This window comes from Ovis canadensis, chromosome 24 (genome assembly GCF_042477335.2).
Source record: "Ovis canadensis isolate MfBH-ARS-UI-01 breed Bighorn chromosome 24, ARS-UI_OviCan_v2, whole genome shotgun sequence".
Lineage (NCBI taxonomy): Eukaryota > Metazoa > Chordata > Mammalia > Artiodactyla > Bovidae > Ovis > Ovis canadensis.
The window spans coordinates 31672703-31685776 of NC_091268.1; the positions used below are offsets into that span (position 1 = coordinate 31672703).

The window sequence follows — 13074 nt, forward strand, 5'->3', positions numbered from 1 at the left end:
TCACGCTACAGTCACATGACAGAGTGAGCTACAGACAGTGAATGGAAATAGCTATCGTTTTTGGCATGCTGAGTTTTGAATAATGCACAGTTTGAAGGTAGGTCTTGAGAAATTTGCTCTCACATTATAATTAACTTAAGACTTGCATAGTGTTAATGCAAGTTTGTGCAAGCACCATGTTAAACATTTTATATAAATTTAGGCTATCAGAGAAATTTATAATAGAAAAAGAGCTATATGATGGTATAAAATTTTCATTTAGATTACCAGAAAGTTTCTCTAACACAAGATACATTCAGGCTGTAGCAGAATCAAACATGAAGTCTGTCACCCAGTGCATACACGGAAGTAAATATCCCTCCCTTTGAGAGTAAAGGGGATCTAGATTAGACATCAAGGGAAAGTAAGGGCTGAACTTTAGTGAGAAAGAAAAGTGTACAGACCTAGCATCTAACTTTTAAAATAATGCTAGGAACTTTTTGATAAAGCTCTTCCACAAATAATCTCATTATTTAGCTGACAAATGTTTATGCTATACTAATTACACTTGTTTTTTAAATTTTATGATAAAACTAAAAGAAACATGAGAAAATAGGAAAATTTTGAATGCAGGATAAAAGAAATCATTAAGGAGTTGTTACTGTTTCTTATGAAATAAGGACCTCGTAAGAAAATAAGTCTACATTTTAGATATACATTTCTCCTGCAGTTTAAGAATGAAAAGGTATTTGCTTCAAAGTAACCAGAGCAGTACAATTTAAACAAGATAAACCAGGAGCACAAAAAAAAGGGGGGGGGGCAGGATTAATCACAGTGCAGATTATTACTGAAGGTGGTGAAATGGGAGTTCATTATATTGTTCTCTCTGCTTTCTTATATCTTGTAATTTTCCCATGGGAGGAAGTATGGTGGGTCAATTCACTGCAATTCTCTCAATTATATTTTCTGACAGTAACTAGACAGAATGCCAAAGAAAGAGGCCCTGAATCACAAGGGACAAAGGGGCTTAGGGTTTAGCTTTGGGTACACTGCATGGCTGAAGAAACTGTTCAAGGTCTACATGTTTCAAAGTCAAATTGGTTTCCTAGATTTAAGAGCTGAGAAATACAAAGTTCAATACCTAAAACAAACTTATAAAACTTAAGCTGACAAGCGTTCACCTGAAGTGACGTGTATACTCCATTAGCAGACTAAACTGGCACGGATGCTCCCATTGAATTCCAAGTGCTGGCTTAAAACATACCACATTCCACCTTGTGTGTGAACACAAGTATGGTAAAAACTATGGCCCTTCAAGAATACGTATGTGTATGTAATAAAGCCGCACACACGAGTACACATGTAACTGGTGAAACCTGAATAAGCTCTGTGCACTGTACCAAAGTCAATTTCGTGGTGTTGCTACTGTACCACAGGTATGCAACATGCTACACTGAAGGAGGGGTGAAGGCTACATATCCCTGAACAATGTTTTTTAAAAAAATACAACTTCCTATGAATCTGTAATTATTTCCAAATAAAAGGGATTATTTTTTATTTATTTATTTTTTTCCCCACAGGGCGGGGTTGGGGCGGTAGTGGGGGGATGGGAAATGTTGTTTTGGTTTTGTTTTAGCCATGCCATACAGCTTGCAGAATCTACCAGGGACAGAAGCTGCACCCTTTCCAAGCGCGGAATCCTAACCACTGGATTACCAAGGAATTCCCCCAAATGAAAGTTTTTTTAAAAAGGTATTACTGAGGCTTCCCTAGCGGCTCAGTGGTAAGGAATCCACCTGCTAATAAAGGAGATATGGGCTGCATGCCTGATCTGGGAAGATTCCACATGCCTTGGAGCAACTATGCCCGTGCACAACTATTGAGCCCGTGCTCCAGAGCCCAGGAACTGCAACTACTGAGCCTACAAGCCACAACTATTGATGCCCTTGTGCCCTAGAGCCCAGGCTCCACAACAAGGGAAGCCACCACGATGAAAAGCTGGAGCCACTGCAACTACACAGCAGCCCCTGCGCACCACAGCCAGAGAATAGCCTGAGCAGCAATGAAGACCCAGCACAGCCCAAGACAGATAAGACTTAAAACCCATCTGCCTTCCCAACTGTCTCACAAGAAAACAGCACAGCTTAGCATTCACTTGCCTGGCAACATCGATGTAATGAGCATGTGTTTCTTCCTCAAGTCCCATAGCTGCATTTCTTAAATAGGCTTGAAGAGATTCAACTAGAGTCTGCAGAGGAACACCATCAGTTGTCTGCTCAATCAGACTGTCCAGCTCATGAAGCATACTTTCTAATGTGTATTCTCCTTTCATTAAACATCTCAGTGCTTCTGGAAATATGATTTGCCGGAAATTTGAATTTAATTCCTGTAAATATGTGAGAAACCTACTTTAATGCTTCCTGAGTTTAGATAAAGCAACATTAAAGCTTGAAGTCAAACTGCTTTTCAGAACCAGAGATGAAAAATACAACACTCAACATTTAAAACAACCTTACAAAATTTAAGCTAATTTAGAAGTGTTCACCTGAAGTGAGGTGTATACACCATTAGCCAAATGAACAGCCTCAGATGCTTCCATGGGGTTAGGAATGTCTAAGTCTTGTGGCACTAAATGACATTGCTTCAGTAGCTGAACCAGGCATGTGACATTTCCGCTCATACTGCAGAGCTCCTCCAAGAACCAGGCTCCATCCCTAGAAGTCAGATCAACCAGCTGCTCTCCAGCACTCGATGCTGCTCCTTCCATCATTAGGTTACGCCTGAATGAGATAAATATTTGTACAGTGAAACTGACTTAGTGGAAACCACACAAATAGGATACCTCAAAATCTGGGAGAAAAAAAAAAAAATAAAGCAGTCTTACACTGGGCAAAACTAACAGAAAGTACAAGGATATCTTAATTTTGGGATCAAACAAAAAACACATGAACTCTCTATAAGCACCAATGTTTGCAGAACAATGAAACAGTCACAATGATATGTCAGCTAACTCACCTTGTGAGAGTACAAAGGGCAGAAATAATAACACTTGCTAGACTCAAAGATCCTTCCTCTCCATTCTCGTGAAGGAAAACTTTGATACAACGTTCAATTTCTTTCAACTGATCTTCACAAACAGGTACAGTGACAGCTTCCTGTTTCAAGCGTTCCACCTGTCTAATAAGTCGGCTGTTGATGTCTGCTGCGTACCGCTGCAGGGTCATCTCAGTGGCCGTGATGAACTGACACACAGTTGCGGGTGGCTGGGGCGCATACTGAATTTCATATCTTTAAAAAAGAGAAAGAGGTGCTTGAAAAGAGAGTTCATACCTTACAAAATACTAACAAAGACAAGACTGACTACTGTATTTGAAACTCAAACTTTGAAGAGCAGAAATCATTATTTCCATTTTACAGAAAAGGTCTCAAGAGCAAAAGTAACTTCTAAAACTGATTTGAGTGACAGAATCAATATGTGAATTCAGCTCTCTTTACCTGAACCCACCACTCTTAGATACATTTTATCTAAGAGTGAGATACATTTTTAACTAATTACAGAAAACACTGTCTTATAAAGGAAAATAAGAGTTTGCTGCTGCTGCTGCTGCTGCTAAGTTGCTTCAGTCGTGTCCGACTCTGTGCAACCCCATAGATGGCAGGCCACCAGGCTCCCCCCTCCCTGGGATTCTCCAGGCAAGAATACTAGAGTGGGTTGCCATTTCCTTCTCCAATGCATGAAAGTGGAAAGTGAAAGTGAAGTTGCTCAGTCATGTCTGACTCTTAGCAACCCCACGGACTGCAGCCTACCAGGCTCCTCTGTCCATGGGATTTTCCAGGCAAGAGTACTAGAGTGGGGTGTCATTGCCTTCTCCGAAACAAGAATTTAAACCCTCTTAAAACCATAAGAAAGTGACTCCATTCAAATTCCATCTATCAATCATTTCTTTTAGAAAATGAAATACTATGCAATTGAAAATGTGAACACAACTTTGCTTCCAGTCCCAATGAGAAGTAAAGAAAATCAAGAGTGATCAACCTACTTCCTGTAGAGTTCCTGACAACGTTCTACTGTGGTATTACAGATGAGCTCTTCCATCCAGGTCTTCCACTGCTCAATTCGATGTTTCTGAAATATGGCCTTTGGATACTGCAGAGCAACAGTTGCGTAGTGATGAAGCTGCTCCAGACAGCCTCGCAGCACCGAGCGCCTCTGCTGCAGGAGGGCACCGACCTCCCCCTCTAGCTGCTCACACTGGCTAATTAAGTGGGCCTGGCCAGCATTCTGCAGAAAGGCTGTTGCTGGCACGTAGCTGGGAGGACCTTTTGGTAAAAGATAATTATCCATTACAGTGAAGCCATTTCAAATCAGCAGTCACTGAAAGAAGTACAAACCAGAACTCCACACATTAACACATTGACAACAAAACTCACATGCTCACATGTACATCTAACATACCAAGATCCATCTGTGTGCTTATCTCTTGAAGCAAACTGGCCAGCTGTGTCGCTTCCAAATTACTGAACGCAGCCTGATAGTGTGTTATCCACTGTTCAAATTCATTCAGCTTCACCTGGATTGCTTCCTGAACAGCTCTCTGCTGAGTCTGTAGTTGAGTGTGTTCAGAATACCTAGTGGAAGGAAAAAATTTTAACTGACTGCTGGGAATTTTCATCACTCTAAAAGTACATTTTGCTTATACCTGGACTGCCTGGTAAGCTCATTTTTAATCTCGAGGACACCACTCAAATGTCCTTTTCTCCTCTGGTTATCCTGACGCTATAGTCCCAATAACCACAGATACGCAGATGACACCACCCTTATGGCAGAAAGTGAAGAGGAAGTAAAAAGCCTCTTGATGAAAGTGAAAGAGGAGAGTGGAAAAGTTGGCTTAAAGCTCAACATTCAGAAAACGAAGATCATGGCATCCGGTCCCATCACTTCATGGGAAATAGATGCGGAAACAGTGGCAGACTATTTTGGGGGGCTGCAAAATCACTGCAGCTGGTGACTGCAGCCATGAAATTAAAAGACGCTTACTCCTTGGAAGAAAAGTTATGACCAACCTAGATAGCATATTCAAAAGCTAAGGTCCATCTAGTCAAGGCTATTGTTTTTCCTGTGGTCATGTATGGATGTGAGGGTTGGACTGTGAAGAAGGCTGAGCGCTGAAGAATTGATGCTTTTGAACTGTGGTGTTGGAGAAGACTCTTGAGAGTCCCTTGGACTGCAAGGAGATCCAACCAGTCCATTCTGAAGGAGATCAGCCCTGGGATTTCTTTGGAAGGAATGATGCTAAAGCTGAAGCTCCAGTACTTTGGCCACCTTATGGGAAGAGTTGACTCATTGGAAAAGACTCTGATGCTGGGAGGGATTGGGGGCAGGAGGAGAAGGAGCCGACAGAGGATGAGATGGCTGGATGGCATCACTGACTCGAAGGACATGAGTCTGAGTGAACTCCGGGAGTTGGTGATGGACAGGGAGGCCTGGTGTTCTGCGATTCATGGGGTCGCAAAAAGTCGGACACAACTGAGTGACTGAACTGAACTGATAGTCCCCTAACTATACTCACAACATTTTAAACAAAATTCTATCACATTTACCAGAGTTATTTGAAGACCAGAAGACAGAGCTCTGTAATCTCAGCATCTCCTGCAGTGTCTGGCACTTGCACATTTAACTACCCTTCACTGAACCAGGACCCACTCTGTGCGAGGTTCACTCTCACTTAGATCAAAGCTCAAAAAAACTTGGGCCATGTGGACAAAATCCACCATACAAATGAATAAGGATTCAGACAAACTGCAGAGGAAAAAAACCAAACCCCAGGTTTTCTGAATTCAAGTTCATGGTTCTAACCACTATGTCCACCATCTCCCATGGTTCTAACCACTATGTCCACCATCTCCCATAGTAACTCAAGCATCTAAATACAATGAAGCTGAAAATTTTAGTGAATTCTATTAATACTTCAAAAACTGCAGTTCTTGCAAGAGCTTTGATTATTCATGTGAGTTGCTGCAACAATTCTAATTCAAGGTGGTAATGTTCAAACAAATACAAAAGTTCTCCTTAATGGAATAAAGATAAATTAAGAGTTCAACACTTGTTTTAAACCTGTGTTGCAGAGTATGAGAAGGATGATCCACTCCTTCAGCTCCTTCTAGAAACTCAATTTCTTCCAGAAGTTTGCCCTGCAGTTTCTCCACATCTGTTAGTTGCTCTTGCAAGCTCAGGTATTCATCTAAGCTGCTATCCAGCTTGGGAAGTACAACCAGCATCTCATCTCTGTTTTTAAACCAGTTCACCTGTAAAAAGACATAATTAGGAAGATTCTTATAAGGCCGACTGTGAGGTATGAGGATGTATGCCGAAAGGATCATGTTAGAAGGAGGTTCTGCACATGCTATCATACTTAAATCTCAACAAAGCCAGTGTGGATCACCCGCATTTTTATAAAGATAACTAATGCAATCAATTCACATGGCCATAAATGAAGACTCAATTCCACAATACACAATAACATGCAGCTACCACCATGCCACACAAAACAAGATCAGCACCACTGGCTACCGTGGAGGACAAGACTATCCAGTCAAAATCAAGGAGACAATCCAGTTAAAGAACATTTAAAATAGTTACTGGCAAACACATTCAGTCTACTAAAAGAGGCATAATATTTTTCAAATCATTAACCCACCTCCCATGCAGGAGTGTGACTGTGTCTTTTCATGTGAGCATTTCTTAGCAAACGATCACAGCAAACTGCCATACTTGGTTGCCATTTCAGTATTATTACAGTCTTACTGCCATTAAGTAAGACTGCCATTACAGTCTTACTTTTTTAATGGACCTATTAACCTTTTTCTTTTTTTGGTGGCACTACACAGCTTGCAGGATCTTAGCTCCCTGAGGAGGGCTGGAACCCAGGTCCTGGCAATGAAAGTACCAGGTCCTAACCACTGGACCACCAAGGAATTCCCTGGTCTTGTTAACTATTAACAAAAAAGGGAAAATGACTTATTATTACTGGCCTCACCTTAATTTCAGCTACTCTTGAAGAAAAAAGGCTGCGAGTGATCTCTCGTTCCATCTCTCTCTTGCTCTGCTTGCTCTCAGCCTGTTGGCCCCCTCCACCATAGACAGCACCAGCAAACCCAGCCTCGCCCCCAGCTGTCCAGTCCACCAGGGGGTCATATACAAAGGCCTCTAGCAGCGTCAGCAGAGTCTCCCTGCCACGCCGCATAATGTGTAGAACCTGTTTTCAGAAAACTTTTAATTAAGTTCTGCCACAAGCTTCCTCATTAAAATGTAGTTTTTCATTCCAAAGGACTTGTTAATTTAACAGGTACACTAAGAGCTGTAAGAGAAAACCACATACCTGCTCACATGAAAGCCTAAAAACACCTTCTACTCCAGTTACACCCAGTGCTGTTTCAATGTTCTGTGTCATTCGAAAAGGTACTTTCTCAGGAACTCTAAGGCTTTTACCTTGAAAAGACAAATCATTATATTTTTGTCCTTTCACGAAAATATATTCAACCCTTTATATGAAAAGTCCACTTTAATTTTACCTTTTTCAAAGCAAACATTGTAATCTATGTGAACAACCTCTCCAGTCGTCATATCTATGAGAACATTATCCAGATGTCTATCTCCAAGGCCAATTATGTATCCGACCATAGACATGACTGCAGTAGATCTGGCGTAAGACTAAAGAAGAGGGGGTGGGGGAGCAAGTTAGGCATTATTAGCAAATATCCTTCCAACATGGTCTTGATTCTCTACAATTTACAAGCCTCCACAATCCTTCTCCCTTATTTCTAAATAAATAGCTGGCGCTCATCAGGGATGCCGCATGTGATCACAGACTGCAGCGAGCAGCAGCATCCAACACTGAGGTCCTTGTTGGTTCCACTTAATCATCAACAGAATGCAAGATTTAAAAAACAACTATTCTTCAGTCTCTCTAGTTTTTCCCTTTCTCAAGTTTTTATTCCACTTTTCATTTCATCCATAATCCCCTTCATTCTGCCTTCATACAGTCATGGCCATGCCTCATAAAAATAAATGTAACATAAGATTCAAATGCAGGTCTCAAACTACCGATTCTAGAGGGGCTGCAGGAAGAGGGTGAACAAGACAAGACAGGATGCAGGCAAAGAATAATACTGACGACAGCCCGGAACAAAACATACCTGTGTGACTCTCCACCACTCATCAGGGGTGGCACATGATGACCAAAGCTCTTTAGCAAGGAGATTTGGGGGCGTGGCCTCCATTAACTCTTCTAACACTGCCTTCATCACATGAAGGGGCCAATCCCGGCGGGACACATCCAGACTAAGCCCAACTGCTTTCAAAGCAGGACCAATTTTACTATAATAAAGTTCACTAGGACGGGGTACGATTCCAGGATTCTGAGGAGTTTGGTAGGAATCTTGGGCCTTTGAAAAAAATTTTAAGGCAAGATTAACTTTGCTTAAACAAGGATAAAGATTACCTTGAATATAAAGTAGTATTTTAAAAATTGGTTTTTCAGCAGCATTCTCCACCTAGCTAGGTAAATCTCACACATCAAATAGCCAATTCTCCTGGACTGCAATCTACGTATCTTTTTCTTAATTAGGTATTATCACTTTATTGAAAACTTGGTTTACTGTTATATTTTCTTGAGGTTCAAGCTCAACATCCAAGTTTCATTTCTTTATAACATATAATTCTGTTTAAAAAATTTATCATTCATTCATGTACATATTTCATTCACCAATATGACTTAATCATAATACAAAATTAACAACACATATTCAAGACGACCTTGGACAAACATTTAGATGACCCTTTCCTAATTCCAGAGATCTACCCTTCAGCAATTGCTCTACTGTCTCCTTTGTTCAAACTCTTGCTCCTTCCCATACCTATCCTACTTAGAATCATTTTATTTGTCTAGATGTTGGAACTTAAAATTGTGACTGTTTAATAAAGTTATGTTTATTCCTTAACTCTCATAAAGTTGAAAAAATGCTCAAGGGCAGTAAGCCTAGACTTATTTCACATGTAACAGAACAAACTAATACATATACTTGTTTATCAGCATTTAAATAAAAGTACGTATTTTAATTTGAATCAACCTTTTGCGCTTGCAAGGCAGCTTCCCGTTGTTGCCATCGTTTGTAAAGACCAAATAAGGGCGTGGCTCCATCCACCCACTGGATTAGGCCTGACCGAGTTCCCAGTGGTGTTACAGAATAGTGGCGAGCATGGAAACGAGGTGTTTCCTGGCGATTGATTGTTGCAAACATGGTATTTACAATAGACAGAAACTGCATTATTCTCTCATCCAGATGTAAATCCTCCAATCCTGTGGAAACAAAAGTAGTTAGGACAGATAACCAAATAGGGTGAAGTGCAATGGAATGGGACTGGAAACATACCACTTTTTTGTGTCCCTCTCAATTAGCAACAACAGTCAAGAACTGACAGTCAAAAGGGCATAATGACAGCATTAAAGAACATTCTATTCAGTCACGAGGTATCAGATACAGCATTATTAGCTGTATCTCAGTTGCCCAGCTTGTATAAATTCATAAGCAACAACAGAAAATCACACTGCACAGCTTCCAACAACTTCCATCAAAATACATGATACTCCAGGCTATTCATGACATACAGAAATTCACCTAAACAGCACACACACACACGGCATGAAAACATTAATAATCAGATTAATGCTCTTTTAAATCCCACCTTTGAAAAGATAAGGATAGCTCTTCCCATCTGATCCTAGAAAGAGAAGTTTCTTTGGCTTGGTTTTAGTAGGTAAGATTGTGATGGTTCCACCAACACTGTGGATTGTGACGGTGTCCCTGGCTGAGACCTCTCCGGGAAGAGCAATTTCAGTGTTAGTCATGGCAGCCAGCCACGGGCTGATTTCTTCAAGACGCAAGATGTAACTTGCACGTTTCTGTGCTCTCTGTTGCAAACTCAGCATTATCTATATTTCAGATAGGAAAAGTTTACATAATCGTTACCACTCTTACTTTCCTCTACATTTAATCTGGCTTAAAGATAAAATACAAACACCTCTTGTCTAGTTCATTTAATTTGCTGTTACATATTTGGGCCTTCCTGGGAAGGGAAACACTGATGTGCTGATATGCTCTCGGTGATTTCTACTTTGTTCAGACCTCTCCCAAATAAGCAATGAAATCACAGCAGATGATAAAACAATCACTGCTGTGATCACAAAATTCAAGACTTGTAGCAAACTAATTCCCCAATGTTAAGCTATGTCCAATCAACACCCAAACAGATCAATTTAGTCCTAGCAACAGAACAAAAGATATAGCGACTTATTGGCAGGTAACTTAAAAGTGGCACACACCTTTAAGAAAGCCATCTGAAAATTTAGTAATAATTTAGAGCTCGGACTATTTGAAGTATGCAGAAAACACACAATTTTTCTAATAACTCACAGAAAGAGGATCATGTATAGCTGTATCCCTACTTAACTAACTCAATAATCTACACCAGAATTCATGAACTCTGGGCTCTGCTTTCACGTGAAAAATTTTAATCAATCCTTAGCCACATTTGTTCATAAATGGAAAAAGGTAACTGGAAACACCTCAGTATTCACTGACAGGACAAAAGAAAAACTGTGGTACTGTTCAATACTCTATTCATGTTCAGCTGTATACAAAGTATGGGTGAATTATTTTAAAAAACAAAAGCAAAAACCTAACGCTGATGAATCATTTATGGAAGTGGTACAACACATATGTACACATAAAATATAGTCTCATTTATATGAGATTCAAAAACAGGAGAGGCTAAACTATACCATTTAGAAATGTATCCAAAAAACTATTTTCTTTAAGTAAATAAGGATTAATTCAAAATTCAGAGCACTGGTTGTGGAGAGGAAGATATAATTATGGAGGAACACAGTACTTCAAAAATTTTTCTCTATGACTTATTTCACACACACACACACATACACACAGAGGGTTTTTTTTTTTTTTAATATTCCCTATGGGAGGAGTGCAGGAGAGGAAAGGATCAGGATTAGCAGATACAAACTAGCATATACAGGATGGATAAACAAGGAACTACTATATAGCACAAGGAATTATACTCAATAACCAGTGATAAACCACAATGGAAAAGAATATGAAAACAAATATATATTAAAAAGTCACTCTGCTATACAGCTGAAGTTAATACAACATTGTAAATCAACTATATATCAATTTTTTAAAAGTGGGACTTCCTGGGAGGTCCAACTGTTAAAACTCCACTGCAGGGGGCACAGGCAGGAACCCTGATTGGGGAACTGAGATCCCACAAGCCAAGCAGTGTGGCCAAATTAAAAAAAAGTATTCTTCCCGTCTTCTCTGGGTTTCTTGGTTGATTTACTGAGAAGAACGCAAAGCAAGAAATTACTGCTGGAACATGAGGAAAACAAGTTTTGGCTAGGCCACACAAATAAACTTCATCCTTCAGGTTAGTGCTCTTGTCTTGAGCTCCTAAAGCATTTCCTCTGAATGAAGCATTTCCTCTTGCTTCACATTTTCTCCTTAAAGTCAGGTGTACTTTGTCTCTACACTGTAGCTTTTAACAGTTTTTCATTAGTGAAGTAAGGAAATCAGTTAAGATCAATATAGGAATGGGACAGCGAAAGAAGGGATAAGAAAAAGATACAAGGTAATAAATAGGATCCCCCAACTAATGGTGCTATTGCTAAAACAGATGCAAACCAAATACAGAATTAAGTGGCTCAAATCATGAAAGATAAGGATTCTCAAATATTTAAACATACTAATCATTCTTCAAACAGCCTATGCAGAACTGCTGTCAAAAAAATTACTTATAAAAATTGATGCTGTTATATGTGAATATTTTGTCTGTTAGAAAACTGAATACCCCGCCATTAAGAAAAACTACATAGGTACAAGATTAAATTTGTTAATCTTTTATGAGAAGAATACAGCAGGCAGTCAAGCCTCTTCCCTGTCTAACACCTTACAGTATATTCTTCCGTGATGGGAACCCTCAGTAGATGCAACCCTAGGACACTCAACCTCAAATTCTCAAAAATGAAGAAAACACCTTTCTCTATATTCTTTATAGCAACTGAACACTGGCTGTATTCCATGGGCTTAGAAAGTCTTCTCTCTGTGTTCTAAGTAAAAAGAGACTGTTTAAGTTTTTTATCTCTCGGAATTTCCCATTTCAGTAGCATTCTTGAGATTTTTCTATACCTCTTTAAACGGAATCCAGCTGCTTCCAGGCTTTGCAGGGTTTGACGGTGTTTTCAGCTTTTCTAGAGCATTTTCAATTGCATCACCATAGTTATCCTGAAACCACTTTTCATGAGGTGTTTCTGCAGGGGCCGCTGTGATGCTCCTAACGTGCTCCAAAGCAAACACGATGGGCTTCATCAAAGCTGTGTGCTTCTCACGCATGATTGCAATTTTCTCTTCTCTGACCAGAAAGACATAAGAGTTATACAAACAGGGAATAATTTAAATTGTCAAGTATAAGTAAACAGCATAAAATAATAATCAAAATAAATTACTAAAATGTTTGCAAAGTAACTGGCCACAACAGCACTGTAAAAAATCCAGCATATAAAAGACACAGCTTCTCCTTTTAACAAATGGTGCTAGGAAAGCTGGATACCTGCTTACAAAAGAATGAAGCTGGAGAGTTACCTGATACTAACATGCAAAAAAACAGTCAAATGGATCAAAGACCTTAACATAAAAGCTAAGACTTCATTTAAAACTCTTAGAAGAAAACAAAAGAAAAAACAGATAAACTGGGTTACATCAAAACTAAAAACTTTTGTGCATTAAAAGACATCTTCATTCAAGAGTGAAAAATATACAAAATAGGAAAAAATATTTGCAAATCAATAAATTCTGATAAAGGGATTAAAATCCAGAATATTTAGAGAGCTCCTAAAATTCCAACAACAATAAAACAACCCAATTCAAAAATGGGCAAAAGATTCAAACAGACAAAGGAGACATACAAATAGTCAATAAGCACATGAAAAGATACCATTCCACACCCATTAGGATGTCCCTATC

The 13074-nt window shown here is 39.5% G+C and overlaps 1 protein-coding gene across 6 annotated transcripts in view; it reads right to left on the reverse strand.

The window, feature by feature from the left end:
* The window catches only part of SMG1 (SMG1 nonsense mediated mRNA decay associated PI3K related kinase), a 101246-nt gene that overhangs the window by 19993 nt on the left and 68179 nt on the right, over window positions 1-13074 (reverse strand). For all 6 annotated transcript variants that reach the window (XM_069570213.1, XM_069570214.1, XM_069570212.1 and 3 more), the window contains 13 exons: window positions 12241-12463; window positions 9725-9971; window positions 9109-9338; window positions 8176-8424; window positions 7552-7690; window positions 7359-7468; window positions 7017-7235; window positions 6095-6285; window positions 4436-4608; window positions 4020-4299; window positions 2995-3267; window positions 2525-2759; window positions 2139-2365 (listed from right to left, as the gene is read on the reverse strand). In XM_069570213.1, coding sequence (XP_069426314.1) covers window positions 2139-2365; window positions 2525-2759; window positions 2995-3267; window positions 4020-4299; window positions 4436-4608; window positions 6095-6285; window positions 7017-7235; window positions 7359-7468; window positions 7552-7690; window positions 8176-8424; window positions 9109-9338; window positions 9725-9971; window positions 12241-12463 — 2796 coding nt within the window. The remainder of the gene's footprint in view (window positions 1-2138; window positions 2366-2524; window positions 2760-2994; window positions 3268-4019; window positions 4300-4435; window positions 4609-6094; window positions 6286-7016; window positions 7236-7358; window positions 7469-7551; window positions 7691-8175; window positions 8425-9108; window positions 9339-9724; window positions 9972-12240; window positions 12464-13074) is intronic.